Source organism: Atractosteus spatula, chromosome 1 (genome assembly GCF_055471065.1).
Source record: "Atractosteus spatula isolate fAtrSpa1 chromosome 1, fAtrSpa1.hap1, whole genome shotgun sequence".
Classification (NCBI taxonomy): Eukaryota; Metazoa; Chordata; class Actinopteri; order Semionotiformes; family Lepisosteidae; genus Atractosteus; species Atractosteus spatula.
In genome coordinates, this window is record NC_142706.1 from 58,450,665 (window position 1) to 58,469,547 (window position 18,883).

The 18,883-nt window shown below is 50.0% G+C and overlaps 1 protein-coding gene across 2 annotated transcripts in view; it reads left to right on the forward strand.

Annotated features, from left to right (window-relative positions):
- The first annotated feature begins 1,106 nt into the window (after positions 1-1,106).
- stat2 (signal transducer and activator of transcription 2) overlaps positions 1,107-18,883 on the forward strand; it is a 38,441-nt gene continuing 20,664 nt past the window's right edge. For both annotated transcript variants that reach the window (XM_088912698.1, XM_088912706.1), the window contains exons 1-6: positions 1,107-1,462; positions 9,202-9,333; positions 10,681-10,828; positions 11,001-11,096; positions 15,178-15,270; positions 16,799-16,877. In XM_088912698.1, the coding sequence (XP_088768824.1) occupies positions 9,203-9,333; positions 10,681-10,828; positions 11,001-11,096; positions 15,178-15,270; positions 16,799-16,877 (547 nt within the window). In that variant the 5' untranslated portion in view covers positions 1,107-1,462; position 9,202. The remainder of the gene's footprint in view (positions 1,463-9,201; positions 9,334-10,680; positions 10,829-11,000; positions 11,097-15,177; positions 15,271-16,798; positions 16,878-18,883) is intronic.

Sequence of the window (18,883 nt, forward strand, 5' to 3'; positions counted from 1 at the left end):
CCTGTCTATCTAATGGAACTTATTAATGTACACAATCCAAGTCGATGCTTAGATCACAGAATGCAGGTCTTCTTCATATTCCACGCATTAATAAAATAACAGTTGGCGGTGAAGCCTGTAGTTACAGGGCACCCAGCTAATGGAACAGTCTCCCACCCCATGTTTGGGATGGTGAGTTTTCAGGTAATTATTTGGCTCATCCGAACCTGCAACCTTGTATAAACTGGTGGAATCATTGATACTTTGCTGTCTGTCCCCAGGGTCTGCAGTTCCAGTCCCTGTGAGACTGCTGTGTCTGCAGGCTTTCATTTCAGCTCTTCATGAGCTAAATCATTATCAGTGGGGAGAAGCTGAACAGCTTCTCCGAGCTCCTCAAGTACTGCTGCTGTGAAGGGACCTGGACACCCTGCAGACACACTGACCCCCCAGGACCAGGACTGGACACCCTGCAGACACACTGACCCCCCAGGACCAGGACTGGACACTCTGCAGACACACTGACCCCCCAGGACCAGGGACCAGGACTGGACACCCCACAGACACACTGACCCCCCAGGACCAGGACTGGACACCCTGCAGACACACTGACCCCCCCAGGACCAGGACTGGGGATTGGTTATGTAAGAAACAAAGTTTAAATGAAGTTGAAGTGTCAGTGTGTTGTGCTGCTGCGCTCGTGAACCAGACCAAACTGCGTTTAAATCTCGGCGCCTTCCTCCCTCTGAGACAACGCAGCTCCTCCGCTTTCCTTACGTCATTTCTCGTAAATCAGCTGATCTCAGCCGGCGGCAGCTGAAGCCGCCGTTCTTCCAATTGGTTTCGCCACCCTCTGCTGCAGACGTCCAACTCGGGCTCCCGTTTAGACTGACAGGCACGTCAGCCATACCTCGGTCCACATCGGCCGCAGTCGGGGAGTTTGACAGCTCACATGTGACCAATGAGCAACCGGAGAAGGCGTGGCGCTACTGCGGTTGGGCGGGGTGGTGAAGATGTAAGCACACCAATGTGTTCAGCGTCTTAACTGAAAGACGCAGCCTTAGTCGCCGCCATTTTGGCTCAGAATTTATATGAGCTTTGCACGCTAAGATTAACTCTAGATAGGCGCCAGAATGGCGCCGGTTTCTCATACTCTGAATTGACACCGGGCACCTCCTCCAGATAAGGTGGGGTTTAATGTGCCTATCAATCTTTCCATGTTTTCGCCAGGGGGAGGTTGAATTACTCGCTTGCTCGAGGCAGGGGAGAACGTGCGAGTGAGTCGGTCAAGTTCAAGGGTCCGTTAATATTAGTTGCGAGTCGCGGCGTCCTCATGTTTCTGCGGTGTGTGTAGAAACTGTTTATATCATCCTGCGTCGTTCGCCTGACATTATAATTGAAATTAAACAGCGTTAGTGTCCAGCCAGGAGGAAAACACAAACAAACCGCACTGCACCAGGAAGTTAGAGCAACTGCCCGGGTTCAGGCAAGTATCCCGTCTTCATGTCTCTCGTCGTGGCTCAAACACAATTTATTCCACGAAGAAATGAACCGCTGCGTGTCTCTGCAGGTGAACTGTCTAATTCCAGTGTCGTGTACGGCGGGGTCCAGCTGCACGGCGCACGTGAGCTGTGACAAAAACACTCGAGTTTCAAGCGAGTGAAATTGAATGCTTTTTGGAAATATTTGAGAAAGGCAGGCGCTTTCCTCTTGTATGTTTTTGTTTTGTTGTTTTTGCGACAAACCTTAGGGACTACTTAGAATAACCGGCCCCACGGGCGACGCTGAAGTCGCGCCACGCGTGTTCGGTTTCGCGATGTTTTTCTTTCTGCCTGCATTTGGTTTACCTGTGTAAAAAGTCCGACTGCCTCTCAGCGCCTGGTGGCTTGTCACCGACGTTGGGGGAGGACTGTTTTACCACCTGTGAATTCTCAGAACACATCTTCCGGCGTCAACAATATAGTTCAGAGTCTGACTTGCCTAAGTTGCCTGTGTCGAATTTGTTCGTCTCGTCCCCAAGAGTGTTGAGGCAGCTACTTTTCGAAAGAAATCCACTACTTTTTACACTACACTACTTTTTAAAATGGAACAGGAACCTGTGGGGAGAATACTTTCATCAGGCAACATTTACAGTGATTAGTCAGGTGTATACAGTTTCTTTGTAAAGTAGTTCATTCCCTCTGAAAGAAGTTTTGCCCATCTTCCACGAAAACATGGGGAGGCACAGTGGTGCTGTGAGGCATTGCTGGCTCGCAGCTCTGGGGCCCTGGGTTCAATTCCTGGGGTGCTGTCTGTGTGGAGTTTGCATGGTCCCTCTCTGTTTTACATGTGTTTCCTCCCACAGTCCAGAGACATTCTGATGTGTTAATTGGCTTCTGGGAAACTGGCCCTGGTGTGTGTGTACGTGTGTGTGTGTACGTGTACCCTGCTTTGCACCCAGTGCTTCCTGGGCTAGGCTCCGGCTCCTGCTCAGCCCTGATTTGGATATGTTGTTATTGAATGTGATGTATTACATCATAAACTCCTCCCTTGCAGAAGTTACTAGTAGCTGTAATGGGCTAGAGATAGAAAGATAAGACTTTATTGATCCCAAAGGGAAATTGGTGTGTTACAGCAGCCCTACAGTGTACGTTTTCAAAGGAACCCTCCCCTTCACTCTCCCTAGAATGATCTTACCTCCTTGTGGAGTTAAAACCAAAGTTGCTTGATGGGCCTAACAGCCACCCCCTCTTTGCAAAAGTTGTTTATGTGCCTGTCTGTGGGAGATCTGCAGGGAAGAGATTGTGAAATGTTCAATGGCACTGTTTCTCCCCCCCCCCCCCCCGCGCTGGCGGCTCCTGTCCCGTCCCTGCGCTCGCACGTTGGCGGTTGCGAGAGGATATGCGCACGACGTCTTGATTGGGTGCCGAAGCGCTGAAGGCGTGGGGTGCCAGTGTTGCTGTTTTTATCAGTCCACTTCCTGTATTTCTGTGAAGACTGATCTTGCAAGAATCACATGCTGTCCTTTTTTTTGTAAATGGCTTCCCCCCCCATTAATGAAGGGACTCCTGTGAAAATACAAGTTAAAAATAAATCTGGTGATTTATCAATCTGTTCAGTTCTTATTTGTAGTTGTGTAATATCCCCCCTCCTAATCTTATCGGGTATCAGTCATCTGATAGGTCATCAGATTAGACAGTCAGCTGGCAGGCCTCAATGGTAAATAAACTCAAATGAACCTTCTGACCTTAAACCACCCCACAGAGCAGTGTGACTGGAGGTCACAGGAGTTTGCTGTGGTGCTGGAAGAGAGACCAGTTACGGCACAGGGTTTTAGTTTAATTTGTATTAAATTGGTATTTAATTTGTATTGCAATCTGCAGTTATTAACAGTGCAAGCATTTTCATTGTCCAGGAGTCCCAGTCCAGTCAGTCCGGGAGTCTTGAACCCTGGTCCTGGAGAACCCCAGTCCAGTCCATCTTGGAGTATCGAACCCTGGTCCAGTCAGTGCAGGGGTCTCGAACCTTGTTCCTGGAGAGACCCAGTTCAGTCAGTCTGGGAGTCTTGAACCCTGGTCCTGGGGAGCCCCAGTCCAGACACTCTGGGCGTGTCAAGCTCTGGTCCTGGAGAGACCCAGTCCAGCAGGTTTCAAAACTCGCTGCTTAGTCTTTAGTTTCTTTAGTCCTGGAACAATTGATCTGTGATCAGTTAAACAGGTGGTGTGTTCAGTTAAATAATTCAGAGATCATTTGGAACAAAAATCGGAGCACCGTTCATCCCTCCAGGACCAGTGTTCCCTTTACTGAGACATCACTTTCTTAAACAAGGCATTCTCATAGTGAAATTGTTAGGTGACTGGCAGCCCTACCAGAGCTGTGTTTAATAACACACGGGCAGGCGTGTTGCAAAGCATCCATTGGCGTGCCAGTGTCCTCCTGCTGCTTGTTTTCTCTCCAGTCAATAACAGAGCGCCCTGTCGTCAGGCACTTAAGCAAAGAGTTCACTGAAAATACCTGTTGGCGGCATTACTCACGAAAGCATTGCTCATGCAAAACGCTGAGGGCGAAGGTCATGTAATTATTGGAGAGCTGTGTGATGCTGTGCTGTGTGGTGGTGACAGGCTGTGGGGGTTTTCTGAAGCTGTTGAAAATGTTGGGTTTCTCCTGCTGAGAACTGGACTTTTCAAATGCCCTGTCAAGACGAGTTTCTGTAGATCTTACTGGTGCTTTATACAGAAGAGAGGTTACAATTCAGAGGGTGGCAGCTAGTTGATCCCTGGATCCTGTCCAGCTATTTCTTGAAAGAAGCTAGGGTATATGCTCCAACAACATGGCTTGGCGGCTTGTTCCACACTCCCACCACCCTTTGTGTACAGAAGTGCCTCCTATTCTTGGTGTGAAAAACACTTCTCTGTCGTTTCCACTTATGTCCTCTGCTTTATGTTTCTCCATGAATTCTGAAGAAGTCCTCTGTGTTGACTTTTGTCAGTGGCTTTGAGGGTTTTGAATGTTTGTAGTCTCCTCTGTTCGAGATGGAAAAGCTTCAGTTCCCTGTCTTGGGCAGCTGAGGGGGCTCCCTGAGGTAGGCCATCGTCCTGTCCCATCTGGGACTCTGTGTTTCCAGAATGGGCTCTGGATTGTTGCCAGGAATAGATGGATTTCAGGACATAGTTTTCTGTAGGATTGAAAAAAATGGAAGACCAGTAGGATCATCACCATAACTTTCGTTAACTGCTTGTCCAGTTCAGGGATGCAGGGGAACTGCAGCCTATTCCAACACACACACACACACACTAGGGCCAATTTTCCTGTTGACGTGTTGAGCTACCAGCAGTGCATGTTAATAGAGGATCTTAGGCCTATGGGAAGAAGTGGGAGCACCCGGGGAGAACATACAGACTCCACACAGACAGCACCCCATGTGCGGAATTGAACCCAGGACCACAGCGCTGCAAGATGGCCATTCTGACCACTCCGCCATCCTGCTGGTCATGTGTTTGATGCTATTCGAACCAAATAAAACTTTGTGTTGAACCCATTGCCTTCTTCTGGAGCACAGGTATCGGGACACATTCAGTCTAAGTGTCACTCAGAGTGTAGAAGCCAGTGTTTGGTTTGCATTATCCATTCGAGACGATAACTGCATGAAGCTCATTTGAGTTCTTGTCTACAGCAGAGGAGCAGTTTCAGTTTTTCTTCAGCATGTAAAATGCAGCTCAATTGGATTTAAATCCGGAGGGTGCTCTAGTTTTTCCCTCCCTGGCTGCGTTGGCTGTTGACTTTAGGTGAGGCCTGCAGGGTGGTGCGCCACCCAGTAGGGCCAGAGCCATTCTCCTCCGTGTGAGCAGACGCGTGTCTGCCATCTCCGGAGCTCGTGGCGCTGCTGCCGCCCTGGGTTACATCACCAGTGAAGACGGGCAGCCGGTTCCAGAGAGGACTGGGCGTGACCCAGAGCGTGACAGTACCTCCTTCATAATTCGCTCAGCAGCACCAAGACAAGGACGAGAGAGTCCCGTCTGAGCGCTATGGGTTTAAATGCGCTTCCCTGTAGTTATCTGCCCTGTTGGGATGATAGTAGATACATCATCATGATCTCACCCAATTTGTTCCTGAAAAAATCGGCTTCCTCAACATGACTGGAGTGATTGTTCTACCCTCATATCACCCTTTATGTAAGGAAGAACATCCTCTTCTCGGTTTTAAATGTTCTTCCCTTTGTAGTTTCCACTCATATCCTCTGGCTCATGTTTTGCTCTTGGTACTGAACAAGTCTGCTGGGCTAGCTTTGTCTTTGAGGGTTCTGAATATTTTGATCTAGTCATTTCGCAGTGCTTTCTGTTCAGGATTAAAGAGACTCAGTTCCCTCAGCCTGTCAGTGCGGGACACTCCCTTCAGACTAAAGAGACTCAGTTCCTTCAGCCTGTCAGTTCTTCAGCAGGACACTCTGTGGATTTGTATCAAATGCTGAACTAAAGTCAAGAAATAAAATACACTTGTGACTTTGCCTGTTGCATCTTCAATCTCTCTACATTCTTTATAAGCAAATTGCAAGGTATCCAGGTGTTCTGTAATCGAGAGAGTAAGATGTTTATAAATAAGCCTCTCCATGTGCTCCAGTCAGCAGTGAGTGCCACCAGTAGAAAGTCACTTAGTGCTTTGACCTCAGGTTTTTAGGTACAGGCATGCTATAACTTTCCTCATTTGGGACAATACAAGAATGAAGTGGTGTCTGATATAACTGAGTTAAAACACCCTGAGGCATTTACATGGCACAGCTTTGGGCTCAGTCCTGAGCCACGACAGCCATGATGATCGCGATCAGGAAGTGGCTCTGGGTCTGGATGACTGTTAGACACGTGTGTTAAAAAGTCACTTTCTCTTCCTGCTTTTACCTTTTTTCTCTCCTGGGTGGTTGTTACCCTAGTTCCCTAACCACCTGAGCACTGTGGGTAATTGCGGTTTGAGCTCTTCCCTTGTTTCCGCACTCAGCCTTGGCAAGATTTATTTGAGATTGAGCTGTTCTGTTACTGTGCAGCATGGTGGTGCACTGTTGAGCATTGCTGCCACGCAGTGCTGGGGCCCTGGGTTCAGTTTCTGACCAGGGATGCTGTCTGTGTGGAGTTCCCTGTGTTCATGTTTCCATAGTCTGCGCAGCGATGGACTGGTGTCCTGTCCAGGATGTACTCTGCCTGGTGCCTGTTACTCGCTGGGTTGGGCTCCAGCTCCCCCCCGCGAGCTTGAATTGGGTAAGCAGTTAGAAATGAAAGCCCTTGCTCAGAACCCTTCTCAAGAATATTAAGTTTCACTTTCCAGGATTCTAGGTCCCTACTGCGGTGTCCTGCCTCGTCTCGCTCCGCAGTTTCCCGCTCAGTGGCTCGTGGGCTTGTCTCTGCATGCCAGAAACAGATGATGCTGGGGAGTTGGGGTACGTCATCCTCTGGCACCGACTGACAACCTCCCCCCCCAGCAGGTCAGCAGCCTTGCCACTCCCCCTGCCAGTCTCGGGGCAGGGGATCCCAGGGGATCGTACAAGTTTGTATCCCTCATCGGCAAGTGGTTTGATTGCACAATAATTGACAGTCAAGGGTGGGGCCTAGAGGAGCTAGGCCTGGCACAGCAGAGGTAACACCCTTCCTGCGTCCTTGGCTGCCGTCTCTCTTTCTGTTTCTGCCCTCCCTCCCTCCCCATCCCCACCCTCCAACCTGATTTTCAGAAAAAGAAACTGTTTTCTCGTGCCATTGTGCGGGCAGGGTCGTGGCTGGGCACGCACGCGCTGGCCCGGCGCCCTCCCAGCTCCTGGAGTGAGGTTAGCAGAAAGGCCTCTCAGTTCTGTGAGATGGCGATTCTGTTCAGTCTGCAAGCCTTGTGCCAGGAGGATCCGTCCGATCCCACCACTGCCGCCCTGGAGCTGCAGAGGAATTCTTCAGGATCAGATCCCAGTATTAAAGACCCATCAATCCCACCCACGAGTGGCAGTTTGCTGTTATCGCTGGCGGCTCTCGTGTAGAATGGAGGGAGATGCAGCACAGGAAAACCACTGCTGTTCCTTTCTCTTATTTCCCTGGCAGCCGTTTCGGTTCCTTTTTCACTTCTTGCCACCGAGGGACGGTACAGCAGTTTGTCCAGGGCGTTGTTGAGATTTAGCTTTTCCGGGAAACAGCATCCGAGCAATGGAATATGTTTTCCCAGAGCCGTAGCCTGCAGTCCGTCATGCTGCGGTTCTCATTGCAAAAACATCCACCTTGCTAATGAGAAAAAAACCTAATTAAGAAGTTCTCTGGGAGCAAGGGAGAATGTTATTTATTTTGTTTTTCACTTTTATCCAAAGCAGCTTGGCAGATGTCTAGCTGCCTACCTTTTTAGATGTGTTTTGGTGCCTGTTCACATGGCTGAGCTTGCTAGGTGTTCTGGGTCAACAACCTCCTTCAGACGCACAGCATCCGGGATTTGAACCCTCATCCCTCTGGTCAGCAGCACCGAGTCTTAGGCCTCTTCCAAATCAGTGGTGAAACACAAAAAGTACGGGTGGGACCTACAGGGAAATGCATTTAAACATCTTTGCACAGAGGGTGGTGGGAGTGTGGGACGAGCTCCCAAGTCTGTTGTTGAAGCCGATACCCTGGTTTCTTTCAAGAAATTGCCAGGTGAGGTCCCAGATCAAGTAGCCGATAAGTAGCAAATGGGTTAGATGGGTCGAATGGCCTCAATTAGCTTCCTCTTTTTCTGTTGGACTTGTCTTGCGTTCTTATGTTCATGTAGTTTGTGAGCACTACATGACAGTCCAGGGTTAGTTGTAGATGTGTTTAGTCAAAGGTTAAGAAACACTTTAAATTTATCGCTTAATTAACTGAACTCTATCCTCCACCACCGAGATTGGTCTTCATTCTCTGTTCTGATTATTTCCCCCCCCGAATGATCTGTCGGGTCGGCTACTTGATTCAGTGAATCCCCTGATTAGTTGCTGCAGGTCTGCAGATATCAACGATGCGGTTGTGACCAGTAAAGCCCACTGGCCCAGCAATTGAGCCAGCAGCCATGTCACCCTGCAACTCACAACTGGCAGCCCACTGCAGCTCAGCAGGTGTCAGCCTGGCCAGTACCTGGATGGGAGACTCCTGGGAAAAACTAAGGCTGCTGCTGGAAGAGGTGTTAGTGGGGCCAGCAGGTGGCACTCACCCTGCCGTCTGTGTGGGTCCTAATGCCCCAGTATAGTGACGGGGACACTACACTATAAAAAGGCACTGTCCTTCAGATGAGACTAAAAACCGAGGTCCTGACTCTCTGTGGCCATTAAAAATCCCAGGGCGTTTCTCAGAGTAGGGGTGTTAACCCTAGTGTACTAGCCAAATTGCCTCCTGGCCTTTACCAATCACAGCCTCCTAATAATCCCCATCTATGAATTGTCTTCATCACTCTGCTCTCCTCCACACCGATAGCTGGTTTGTGGTGAGTGTTCTGGCACACTATGGCTGCGTTGCATCATCCAGGTGGGGCTGCATGTTGGTTGTGGTGGAGGGGAGTCCCCATTACCTGTAAATTGCTTGGAGTGGAGTGACCAGAAAAGTGCTATATAAGAGTAAGGAATTATTATTATTATTATTATTATTAATAATAATATCATCAGCATCCAGGTGGGTGCTGCATGTTGGTGGTGATGGACCTGTAAAGAGCTTTGAGTGGAGCATCCCGCGGGGAGGGCAAAGTGTTTCCCGGGAATGTGTGACCAGTCTGCCGTGTTCCTTGCAGGATGACGCAGTGGGAGAAGCTGCAGCGCCTGGACTCTGTGTACCTCCAGCGGTTGGACGAGCTGTACGGCCAGGATGAGTTCCCTATGGATGTCCGGCACTACCTGGCCCACTGGATAGAGACCCAGGACTGGTGAGCAGGGTACCGCTCAAGTCAAGATGGGCCACGAAGGGGATTAGATAGCGGAGCTGGCTGGACGCTCTCTCCAGGCTCCAGAATGGATTTTCTTCATCAGTCAGCAATGTTACAGCGCACAAGCCTGCAGGACAAACGCACACTTGGCCAAACGCAAGTCCCCTGTATGTCAGATCATGAGGGTTCATAGGATATTGGAGTAGATGGGGAGTGGCTGTGATACCTGAACCCCAACCCTCTGATGAGGAGCCCCAGATCGAGCTCTGACTAGTGTACCCTGCTGGGTCACAGGCACCGAGTCACAGCTCACGGGCTTCTGCTACTCAAGTACTGTAGGCTCAAGTAAATGAAGGGTTAAAGCAGGGCTACATGCTTTTTTTCCCCCCAGTGTGTTTTTAAGAGTTCAGCACAGGATTGTGCTCACAAAGCAGTAAATAAATGTTATCCAGGACTAAAGTCAACTAACAGCTATGGAAAGTTAACCATAATTGAGTTCATTTGTCATTTAACAACCCGTCATAAATCCAAATCAAAAGTAATTGACATTTGAGAAAAAAAAAGTGTGCCACCGGCTAGCAATCTTAACGGTAGCTGTGTATTTTGGAAAAAGGTGATTCAGAAAACTCCCAGAAAAGCTCTTAAAAAACAACAAACTAACCCCAGTATCTGCACCTCAGTGGACTTCTGTTTTCAGAGGCATGATCACATGTCACCGCAAAGCTAATAGCCACATAATGAACACACTTAATTAAAAATTAAATTTCTTTTCAGTTTCTTACCATTAATGAGGACAGATTTATGCTTTTATATGTGATTAGACTGTTAGATGAGAAGTTGGCACCTTGTGGGTGAGTGACTGTGCTGTCTGGCAGTCTGGGTGAGTGTCTGAGTCACGCTGCCTTTCCAGCAGCCCCAACGCCCCATTCCTGGGAACAGGACGTGTGGGAATCCCTCTTCGTTAGCGAGCACGGAGACCGATTTTGACACGGGCCTCCTCTTGTTAAAGAGTGATTTCAGGCCCGAGGCCTTGGCACAGCCCAGCGCAAGTGAGCCTTTGACATTGAAGAGGAAGCACACTTGTTTCGGGATGTGGCAAAGGAGTTGTTGTTTTTAGAAAAACGTGTGAAAGCTGGCCGGTACAGTGCGTTCTGTTCTGTGCGCCAGCGATCTCACGCTGGCGGCTCTGAGCATTGAAGCATGTCACCTGGGGGGGGGGGTTCTGCTGGCGCCGTGTGCCTCATCGTGCCCTGGCACGACTAGTACGCGGCGTTCTGGTGTCTCGCTGCGGTCGAGACTTGGACTTGGCCTGTCTCAGCCCACATCTCCTCTCTCTCCCGTCTCCAGGGTCAGAGCGATGCAGGACCCCTCCGTGGCCAGCGTCCTCTTCCAGGTCCTGCTGGAGAACCTGGATAACCAGCACAGCCGCTTCCTCCAGGAGGCCGACACCTTCCTCCTGCAGCGCAACTTCCGCCGCTTCAAGCAGAACTTCCAGGTCAGAATACTCGCCCCCTTCCCTACCACACCCCTCTTCTCTGCACTGGAGCAGGACTCCAGCTGTGTCTGTGCCCTTGTGCTGTCCCGTACCGGAGCAGGACTCCAGCTGTGTCTGTGCCCTTGTGTTGTCTCGAACCAAAACAGGACTCCAGCTATTTTTTTTTAAACAGGGTTTTCAGGAGGATCCGTGTTACTTGGCCAAAGTCATCCAGTGGTTTCTGGAAAAGGAGCAGGAGATCCTTCAGTCTGCCCTGCTGGCTGAACAGGTAAGACCTCCTGAGCTCAGCAGGTCTCAGGCAGGAGGCTTTCCTTCTGCCCTGTCCTGCTGATTTGGGTGATCACTAGCCGTGTCGTTCCGAAATCCTGTTGTAAGCTCTCAGGGAGTCAGCTTGAGCACAGCCGTCCGTGTGTTTCCGGCGTGCCTCCGGAGTTCTTATTGTGAAATCGGCTCTGCTTAATTTTTTTTTGGGTCCCTGTTTTTGCGGAAGCAGTCACTCAAAAGAAATCCTCCCTCAGCGGACGTTGGAATCTGAAGAAATCCCCGTGCAGTTTGTGAAAAATGACAAAAAAACGGGGGAGGCACCTTCACCCAAAGGGAACAAGCAGCCCAGCCACACTGCTGAAGCCGACTTCCTGCCTTACTTCCTGAAACGGCAGGAAGAAATCAATTTGGCTGGGAGAACTGGAAAGACCAAGAGGTTGTTTTTTTGTGTGTGCCGTTTGCAAAAAAGGACAAAAGAGATACGGTTTAGTCTGACTTTCTTTAGTTTGGACTACAGATGATTCCTGTTCCACCTCTGTGAGCTCTTTCCAGGGCATCAATGTCCTTTATTTCTGCCGCATGCCAACCAGTGCCGCTAATGGTCTGCAAAAAAAAAATCCCCTAAGAGCGGTCCTTGATTCAGGTTCCACACCCCACACCAGTCCCAGGATGTGGTGAGGGGCCGTCAGGTCTCTCCCCAAATCCCCTCCCCCACCCCACTGTGTCTGATGTCCTCCTTTAAAGCACTCGACGCCGATCAGGTATGTCACGGGTTCGACCGGGACTGATCTGGGAGAAGCGGGCATCTGGCTGGTGTCTCGCTGGTTTCAGATCGTGTACTTTGACCCCCTGGTCAGTGCCAGTGTGTGTTTATCACAGTGGTCTGGCGATAAGAGAAGAGACAGGGCTGGCCTCCTGGTTCCTGGGTATTCAGTAATTGTGGCGTGTATTATGGCATTTTTATTACACAGAGCTGTGCTGAAATGAATAAGGTTGTAAATGACCAGAGGCTGTTCAGTAGTTAGTAGCTAACCTGTCCACAGAGATTTCATCCAGTAGAATCTTGAATTTTTTTGTTTCTTCATAATCCACCTTGCAGTGTTACTTAAAATCTTTCACGCTTGTAAGAGTTGTGAATTTACTCTAAATGTGTTATTTGTAACAGTAAGTAGTGTGAGCTTACCTTTGTTTTCAGGACTCAGTCAACAAGAACAAGCAGTCTGCATACAGGCTCAAAATACATGGTATACATTTGTTAATACATAAAACGTGAACATAGAAGCATTTAGGGTAAATAAGAGTGAATGTCTGGCTAGATACTAACGGCAGCTCATTACGTGAGAGTGATCATACTACAGCAGATATCAAGAGTAAGAAGAGACTTTAAAACAAGGATTATGCATTTTGTATACCACCGGTTTATACAAACTCATTAATCAGTCTCATTAAACATGCTCAACATTCAGATATTTATATGTTAAGAGTAATATAGGTGAGTTATACAGTATTTGATATCAATATGTACTTGGATCAGAACTGAATTCTGGAGGTCAGTATGTTGAATATTGAGCTGTAATCATCCACAGCTGTAGAAGAGTAACCCTTGTGCAGCAGGATAAGGGAACAGCTGATGGGGTCTGTTGAAGTGTTGTCCAATCCAGGCTCTGCTGGCTCGATGCCCATTCAGTCCTGGAGTGGCTCGAGTCCCGGGGAGAGAGGGGCCCTGCTGTAGCCTCTCGCTGACTGTTCTGTTCTGTGGGACTGTCACAGTTTTGCTCTGTAGCTCCAGGTGAGTGTTGAGCTGAACTGGGACGCAGTCTGCGTACAGGGTGCTGACTGCTTACCATGGTGAGCCACACAAGAAGGGGAGAAACTCGGATCGCTGGATTCGGAGTCCAGAGTGGTGACTGTTTAACCATGGAACCACTAAAAGAGGGAGAAACTCGGTTTTTAGCTGCTGATAAAGGAGCTCTTCAGGCATATCAGCGCAGGTCTGGCCGTATTGGTTCGCTAATCAAGCAGACGCATGGTGTTAGCTAGCTGGCAGTGAGGTCCTGCTGCAGGCAGAATTCTGTCTTCACACACGGGGTCGCTCTGGGAAAAGGTTTAACTCCCAGGGCTTGCACAACAGTTGTGGCAGTGACGTGGTTTTGTTGTCTGCCAGCTGTCTTGAATTTCTTTGTTTCTTCGCAAGACAATATGCAGTAATATATTTTTTTAAAAGTCTGACGCAAGGACAGTTGGTCTGTGCAGGAAAGTAGCGCCTGCAGCGAGACAGATTCCGCCTCTTGCTTGAAGGAAGCGGGCAGAATTTAATTTCGGGTGTCGGGAAACTCGTCGTTCTTGGGCCTGGGCCTCGAGTTGGGTGGGGTTGGCCTGTCATCTCATCCCGCTGGAGTCCAGTATGGTGACAGAGATGGCGGAGAGCTGCCTTTTCAAGGCAGAGTGGCACTGAAGCCCATGCTCACCCTGGGCGCCCACTCCCATGCCCCTCGGGCAAATCATTCTCTCCTTTGTGGCAATGGAGAGAAGGAATGGATGTCTGGAATCTCCGTTGCGGTGAGCACAGAAGCCCCATGCCGAGCCCTCACCCCGAATTTCTGGGAGGCAAGTTTCAGGCTCGTCCCCAGCTAGAGAGCTAGCATTGCCATGGCACCAGTCACACCTCCACTCACCTGTCAGTCAATACCGGTTGCCATGGATATTTAATCAGACAGGAGACCTGGGCCACCTGGGGCCAGTTTATGACCACGCCGGTCTCTGGTGGTGGTTGTTATTGAAGCTCTGCTCTGACTGCCCTCTGTGCTCTCATATAGAGTTTGCTTGCAGCCTCTGGTTCCTTTGATTCTTGGATTCCTGACTTTACTTCATCCTCTGCTTTGCCTTTTGAGCCCCTTGGTGTCTTCCTGCTGTGTTTACTTGGTTTTGAACTTTGCTTTGTTCCTGACTATGCCCTGTCCTCACAGTGTGATTGCCTGACGTTTACTCAACATGCCCGCCCTGCTGTACTCCTCTCTCTTCTGCTCATGATTGCTTGCTCTTTACCCTGGGTTGGGTTTCTCTCTCTGACAGCAGACTGCTGCTTTGTTGTACTGCAAGTAGCGGTTATGACTGCAAACTGTTGTTTGTAGTCAGGAATTTTTCATTTTATTTCTCACATTTCTCTACCATGAACTCCAGCGACCTGTAAATTCTTTTGGCGTCTTGCTTTGTACCAAGGAAGATGTGCAGGCTTTGCATCATGTTTAAGATAAAGCTCAATTCCCTCTAGTTTCAGGGATCAGTTTGTTTCCAGTGCAAGAAATCCTTTGCTTGTTTTGAACCTGCCTTCATGTTCAATGTTGATTTGCCATTTTGTAACAGGAACAATGCAATTCTTCATCACACTTGTTCTCTCAGTGTGCAGACAGGGGAGGACAGCAGTAAATAAAAATGGCAGGCGAGTCGTGTGAAGACCGTGCCTTCCAGTATACAATACAGTAGGGATTTAATGATATACAATAATAAAAAATGTTCAGGTGTGAGCCACACATCTGCTCCCACCTGAATGCTCCACAGCCAAAACATTGTGTTTTCTTTCTTCTCTTTTCAGCATGGAATAAACCTAACGTTTTAGCCGTGAAGCCTTCTTTAGGTGTGAGCCACACACCTGCTCACACCTGAAGGCTCCACGGCTGAAATGTTTTCTTTCTTCTCTTTTCAGCATGAAATAAACCAATTACTTGTTCCATAAAAAATGTGCAGTGTAAATGTCGGTGGTAGTGGTTGATAGTCAGTGAGCTATTGGCTATACGAGACCCGTACTGCTGGGGCATTAAAAATAATAAAGCATCTAGAGTGATCCACGATCCAGGACGGGATTTTGAACCTTCCGTGCCGTGATATTGCAAAGCCTTCATTTTTCTGTTTGAGACATGCTGTCAGGCTGCGTCCTACACGTTGTCAGTGTCTTAGGAAGAAAAAAAGGGTTCACATGGTTTTCAAGGATCGATTATCGTCAAGCTCCTGTTTTGCGGAAGGCCTCCGGGCTCCCCACCCCACCCCCCCGCCGCGGTGACCCAGTTTGACCCGGTCTCTCCTCTCAGGTGCAGCTGCTGCAGGTCCAGCAGAACCCCATGGAGACGGACAGCCAGAGGTGTCTGGACAGAAAGATCGAGGAGCTCCGTGGCAAAGTGCAGGCAAGCCCATGACTTCCTGTCACGTCTCTGTCCCCATCTGCCTGTTCGGTCTTTCCTCTTTCATGCCTCAGCGTCTGATTTCTGTGTTGGCTTACAGTAGCTCCTGCTCCAGCTCCTGCATTATTTCTTTCTCCTTGGTGTTGCGGGGGAGATAGGGGGGTGGAGGGGGGGGGGGGACAATTGTAGTTATTTTTATTGCCGTTGTTTAGCCAGACTACATCCGTACTGGAAGCGAGGCTGAAGTTCAGCCCAGGAGCTGCTGCCTGGCGCTGTGGGAATCGGAAATGGGGGATGGTCTGTGCGTGACATGGCAGTGGGATGGAAACATTGGCGGAGGCACATGGCAGGAGCTGTAAAAAGTGTGGACTGCCGGGATGCAGGATACATGTGGCACATCTGGGCTGCCGGGATGTTGGGTCACATGACCCTGGAATTCTGGGGGGCAGGGCCCAGTGTCCTCTGGAAGTCAGAGGGAGGCCTGCTGGTCCAGTGGTTAAGATGTAGAACATGAGAACATGTTACTAGGAGGTTCCTGGTGTAGCATTCCCACTGACTCGCAGAGAAACCTCACTGCTCACTCCCATCCTTGAGCAAGTTCCCCTCCCTCCAGTCTCCTTGGTCAGCTGTACAAGGCTGGCAAGTGCTGGGAGACAACTGGGGCACTTGAGCAAATCGTTCACTCAGTTTGCCAGAGATGCCAGCAGATGCACAATTAACCCTCAGTCTGAGGGGGCAGGACCTTGGCGTTTTTCCAAAGGAAGCATGTGGGTCCTGTACTGTTGGCGGGTTGCTGGCTAGGGTCAACTAGGAAAAAGGATTCTAAATATCCTAAAACACTGGACGCTCTTGTGTTAAGGAGCCGCAGGGTACTAACAGATCACAGATCTGGTACTGGAACTCTTTATTTACATTCTGGCTGACTTCCAGAGCAAAGGATTACAGCAGAGCAAACAGGATATTGGTGACGTGGCTGTTTCTGCTCTTGCCACACAGCCCTACAGTCTGGGGTTCAATTCCAGACTTGAAAGCCTTGTGTGGAGTTTGCATATTCACCCCAGGTTTGCGTGCATCTTCTCAGGGTGCCCTGGTCTCCCTCAAGCTGGCTGAATCTTACTGGCTTCTCTAAAGTGCTCCTGTCTTGGCATCCCTGGGATAAACAGGACTTGTACCTTCGAACCCAACTTTTGCTCTGTGCTTCCAGTCTGGACTCCATGTAGCCACTGCTGAGGGCTTGTTCCTCACCCAGTTCCAAGTTTGTGATTCCTGCCAGGGGACTAATACTCAGTGTTCACCAGGCCCTGATCCCTCCTGTCCAGTCTCTGTCCAGCTTTGTTCAGTTACTTACAGTACAAAAGCGTTCTGTTCCTTACCAGTGTGTTTCTCTGGGTCTCCCTGACTACTCCCTGTGTGCTCTTCCCTTGACATCTTGGTTAGTGAAAGTGGCCTTCCTCATCCCGCCTCAGGGAGGTGACGACAGGCTGTATTACTGATGACCTCTCTCCCATGTGTGTTGTGCGTGTGTGTCTAGGAGATGGAACACCATGTGAAGTCACTTGAGGACCAGCAGGACGAGTTTGACTTCAAATATAAGACGCACATGATGGAGGGTGAGTCTCTGACCTTGGAGTCTTTATATCTGTTCCTTCCCCTCCTGCGCTTTTCCCTTCAACACTTGGATTCATTATCCCGTTCCGCCATTTGAAAGGCGCGACATCAGTGTGTTCCTCCTGCTGCAGTGCCAAATTCCCATCTGGGGTTAGAAAGCCCTGCCAAATCACAATGAATACCTTCCATGTCCTCCCCCATCTAACTGCACTTGTCCCACGGTGGTTCCACTCCTCTGTTATAAATGTCAAGCATCTGACTCTGCAATGATGCACCCAGCCAGTGTAGCACCAGGAGTAGTTTGTGCCTGCTCCGTTTTCTGCTCAGTATTTTGTTGAAATTGCCTCTTCTGTCGAGGCTGCAGGGTCGCAGTGCAAGAGTATCTTAATTGCAGTATTGATCCTGCTTGTTATCATTCAATCATACTGCTGTCTTAGAGAAGGCTGTTGCACTAGGAAGGGGAAAAAGGACTTCAAATTTTATATATACACACAAATATTTACTGACATTCCCAAAGGAAATGTCTAGGAGTGTTAGGTTACTTGAAAAGGGTGAAATTTCAGTTTGAGAGCGCAGGACCTCGTTTTAAAAAACTTTCAAAGCTTAATGTTCTTCAAGAGGAAAGGAGCCTGAGGCACAGGGCGGTTTCTTATAAGGGAGAGTTATTTGATTTGGGAATTCTGAGTGAGATGCAAGAACACCCCTTCTGGTTCACCATTGCCAGTTACAGCAGCCACCTGGTTTTTACCAGACGTCCCTCTTCCCAGTAATGACCATGTCCTGTTTAGCTGAGCTCCTGAGATCTGATGAGTCCAGGCTGGAAGGTGTTAGCACAGCGCACACTCATGCCTCTGTACAGCAGTAGGACTGTCACAGGGCTCCTGTCAGGACTGTGGCTGCCAGTGTTGTATGGCCTGCTTGCAAAATCCCTCGGGTGAGTCTGAAGGAGAAAGCGATCAGTGTGTGGAAATGGGCCTCTCCCAGCGGCAGCTGTGCACGTGGTCAACATGCAACTTGTGGATGATTTTATTTGCAACACTGGAAGGTGTTGATCAAAGGATCGAAGCCCAAGCTCATAGTCTGTGTTTCTTCTGTCTGCCGTGACACCAAGTCCAGGTCTGGTGCTGCAGGGTGTCCAGTCCTGGTCCTGGGGGGGGTCAGTGTGTCTGCAGGTGTCCAGTCCTGGTCCTGGGGGGGTCAGTGTGTCTGCAGGGTGTCCAGTCCTGGTCCTGGGGGGGTCAGTGTGTCTGCAGGGTGTCCAGTCCTGGTCCTGGGGGGGGTCAGTGTGTCTGCAGGGTGTCCAGTCCTGGTCCTGGGGGGGGGTGTCAGTGTGTCTCCAGGTGTCCAGTCCTGGTCCTGGGGGGGGTCAGTGTGTCTGCAGGGTGTCCAGTCCTGGTCCTGGGGGGGGTGTCAGTGTGTCTGCAGGGTGTCCAGTTCTATTCCTGGGGGGGGTGTCAGTGTGTCTGCAGGGTGTCCAGTCCTGGTCCTGGGGGGGGGTGTCAGTGTGTCTCCAGGTGTCCAGTCCTGGTCCTGGGGGGTGTCAGTGTGTCTGCAGGGTGTCCAGTCCTGGTCCTGGGGGGGGGTGTCAGTGTGTCTGCAGGGTGTCCAGTCCTGGTCCTGGGGGGGGGGGGGTGTCAGTGTGTCTGCAGGGTGTCCAGTCCTGGTCCTGGGGGGGGGGGTCAGTGTGTCTGCAGGGTGTCCATGTCCTGTTTAGCTGAGCTCCTGAGATCTGATGAGTCCAGGCTGGAAGGTGTTAGCACAGCGCACACTCATGCCTCTGTACAGCAGTGGGACTGTCACAGGTGTCCAGTCCTGGTCCTGGGGGGGTCAGTGTGTCTGCAGGGTGTCCAGTCCTGGTCCTGGGGGGGTCAGTGTGTCTGCAGGGTGTCCAGTCCTGGTCCTGGGGGGGGTCAGTGTTTCTGCAGGGTGTCCAGTCCTGGTCCTGGGGGCAGTGTCAGTGTGTCTCCAGGTGTCCAGTCCTGGTCCTGGGGGGGGTCAGTGTGTCTGC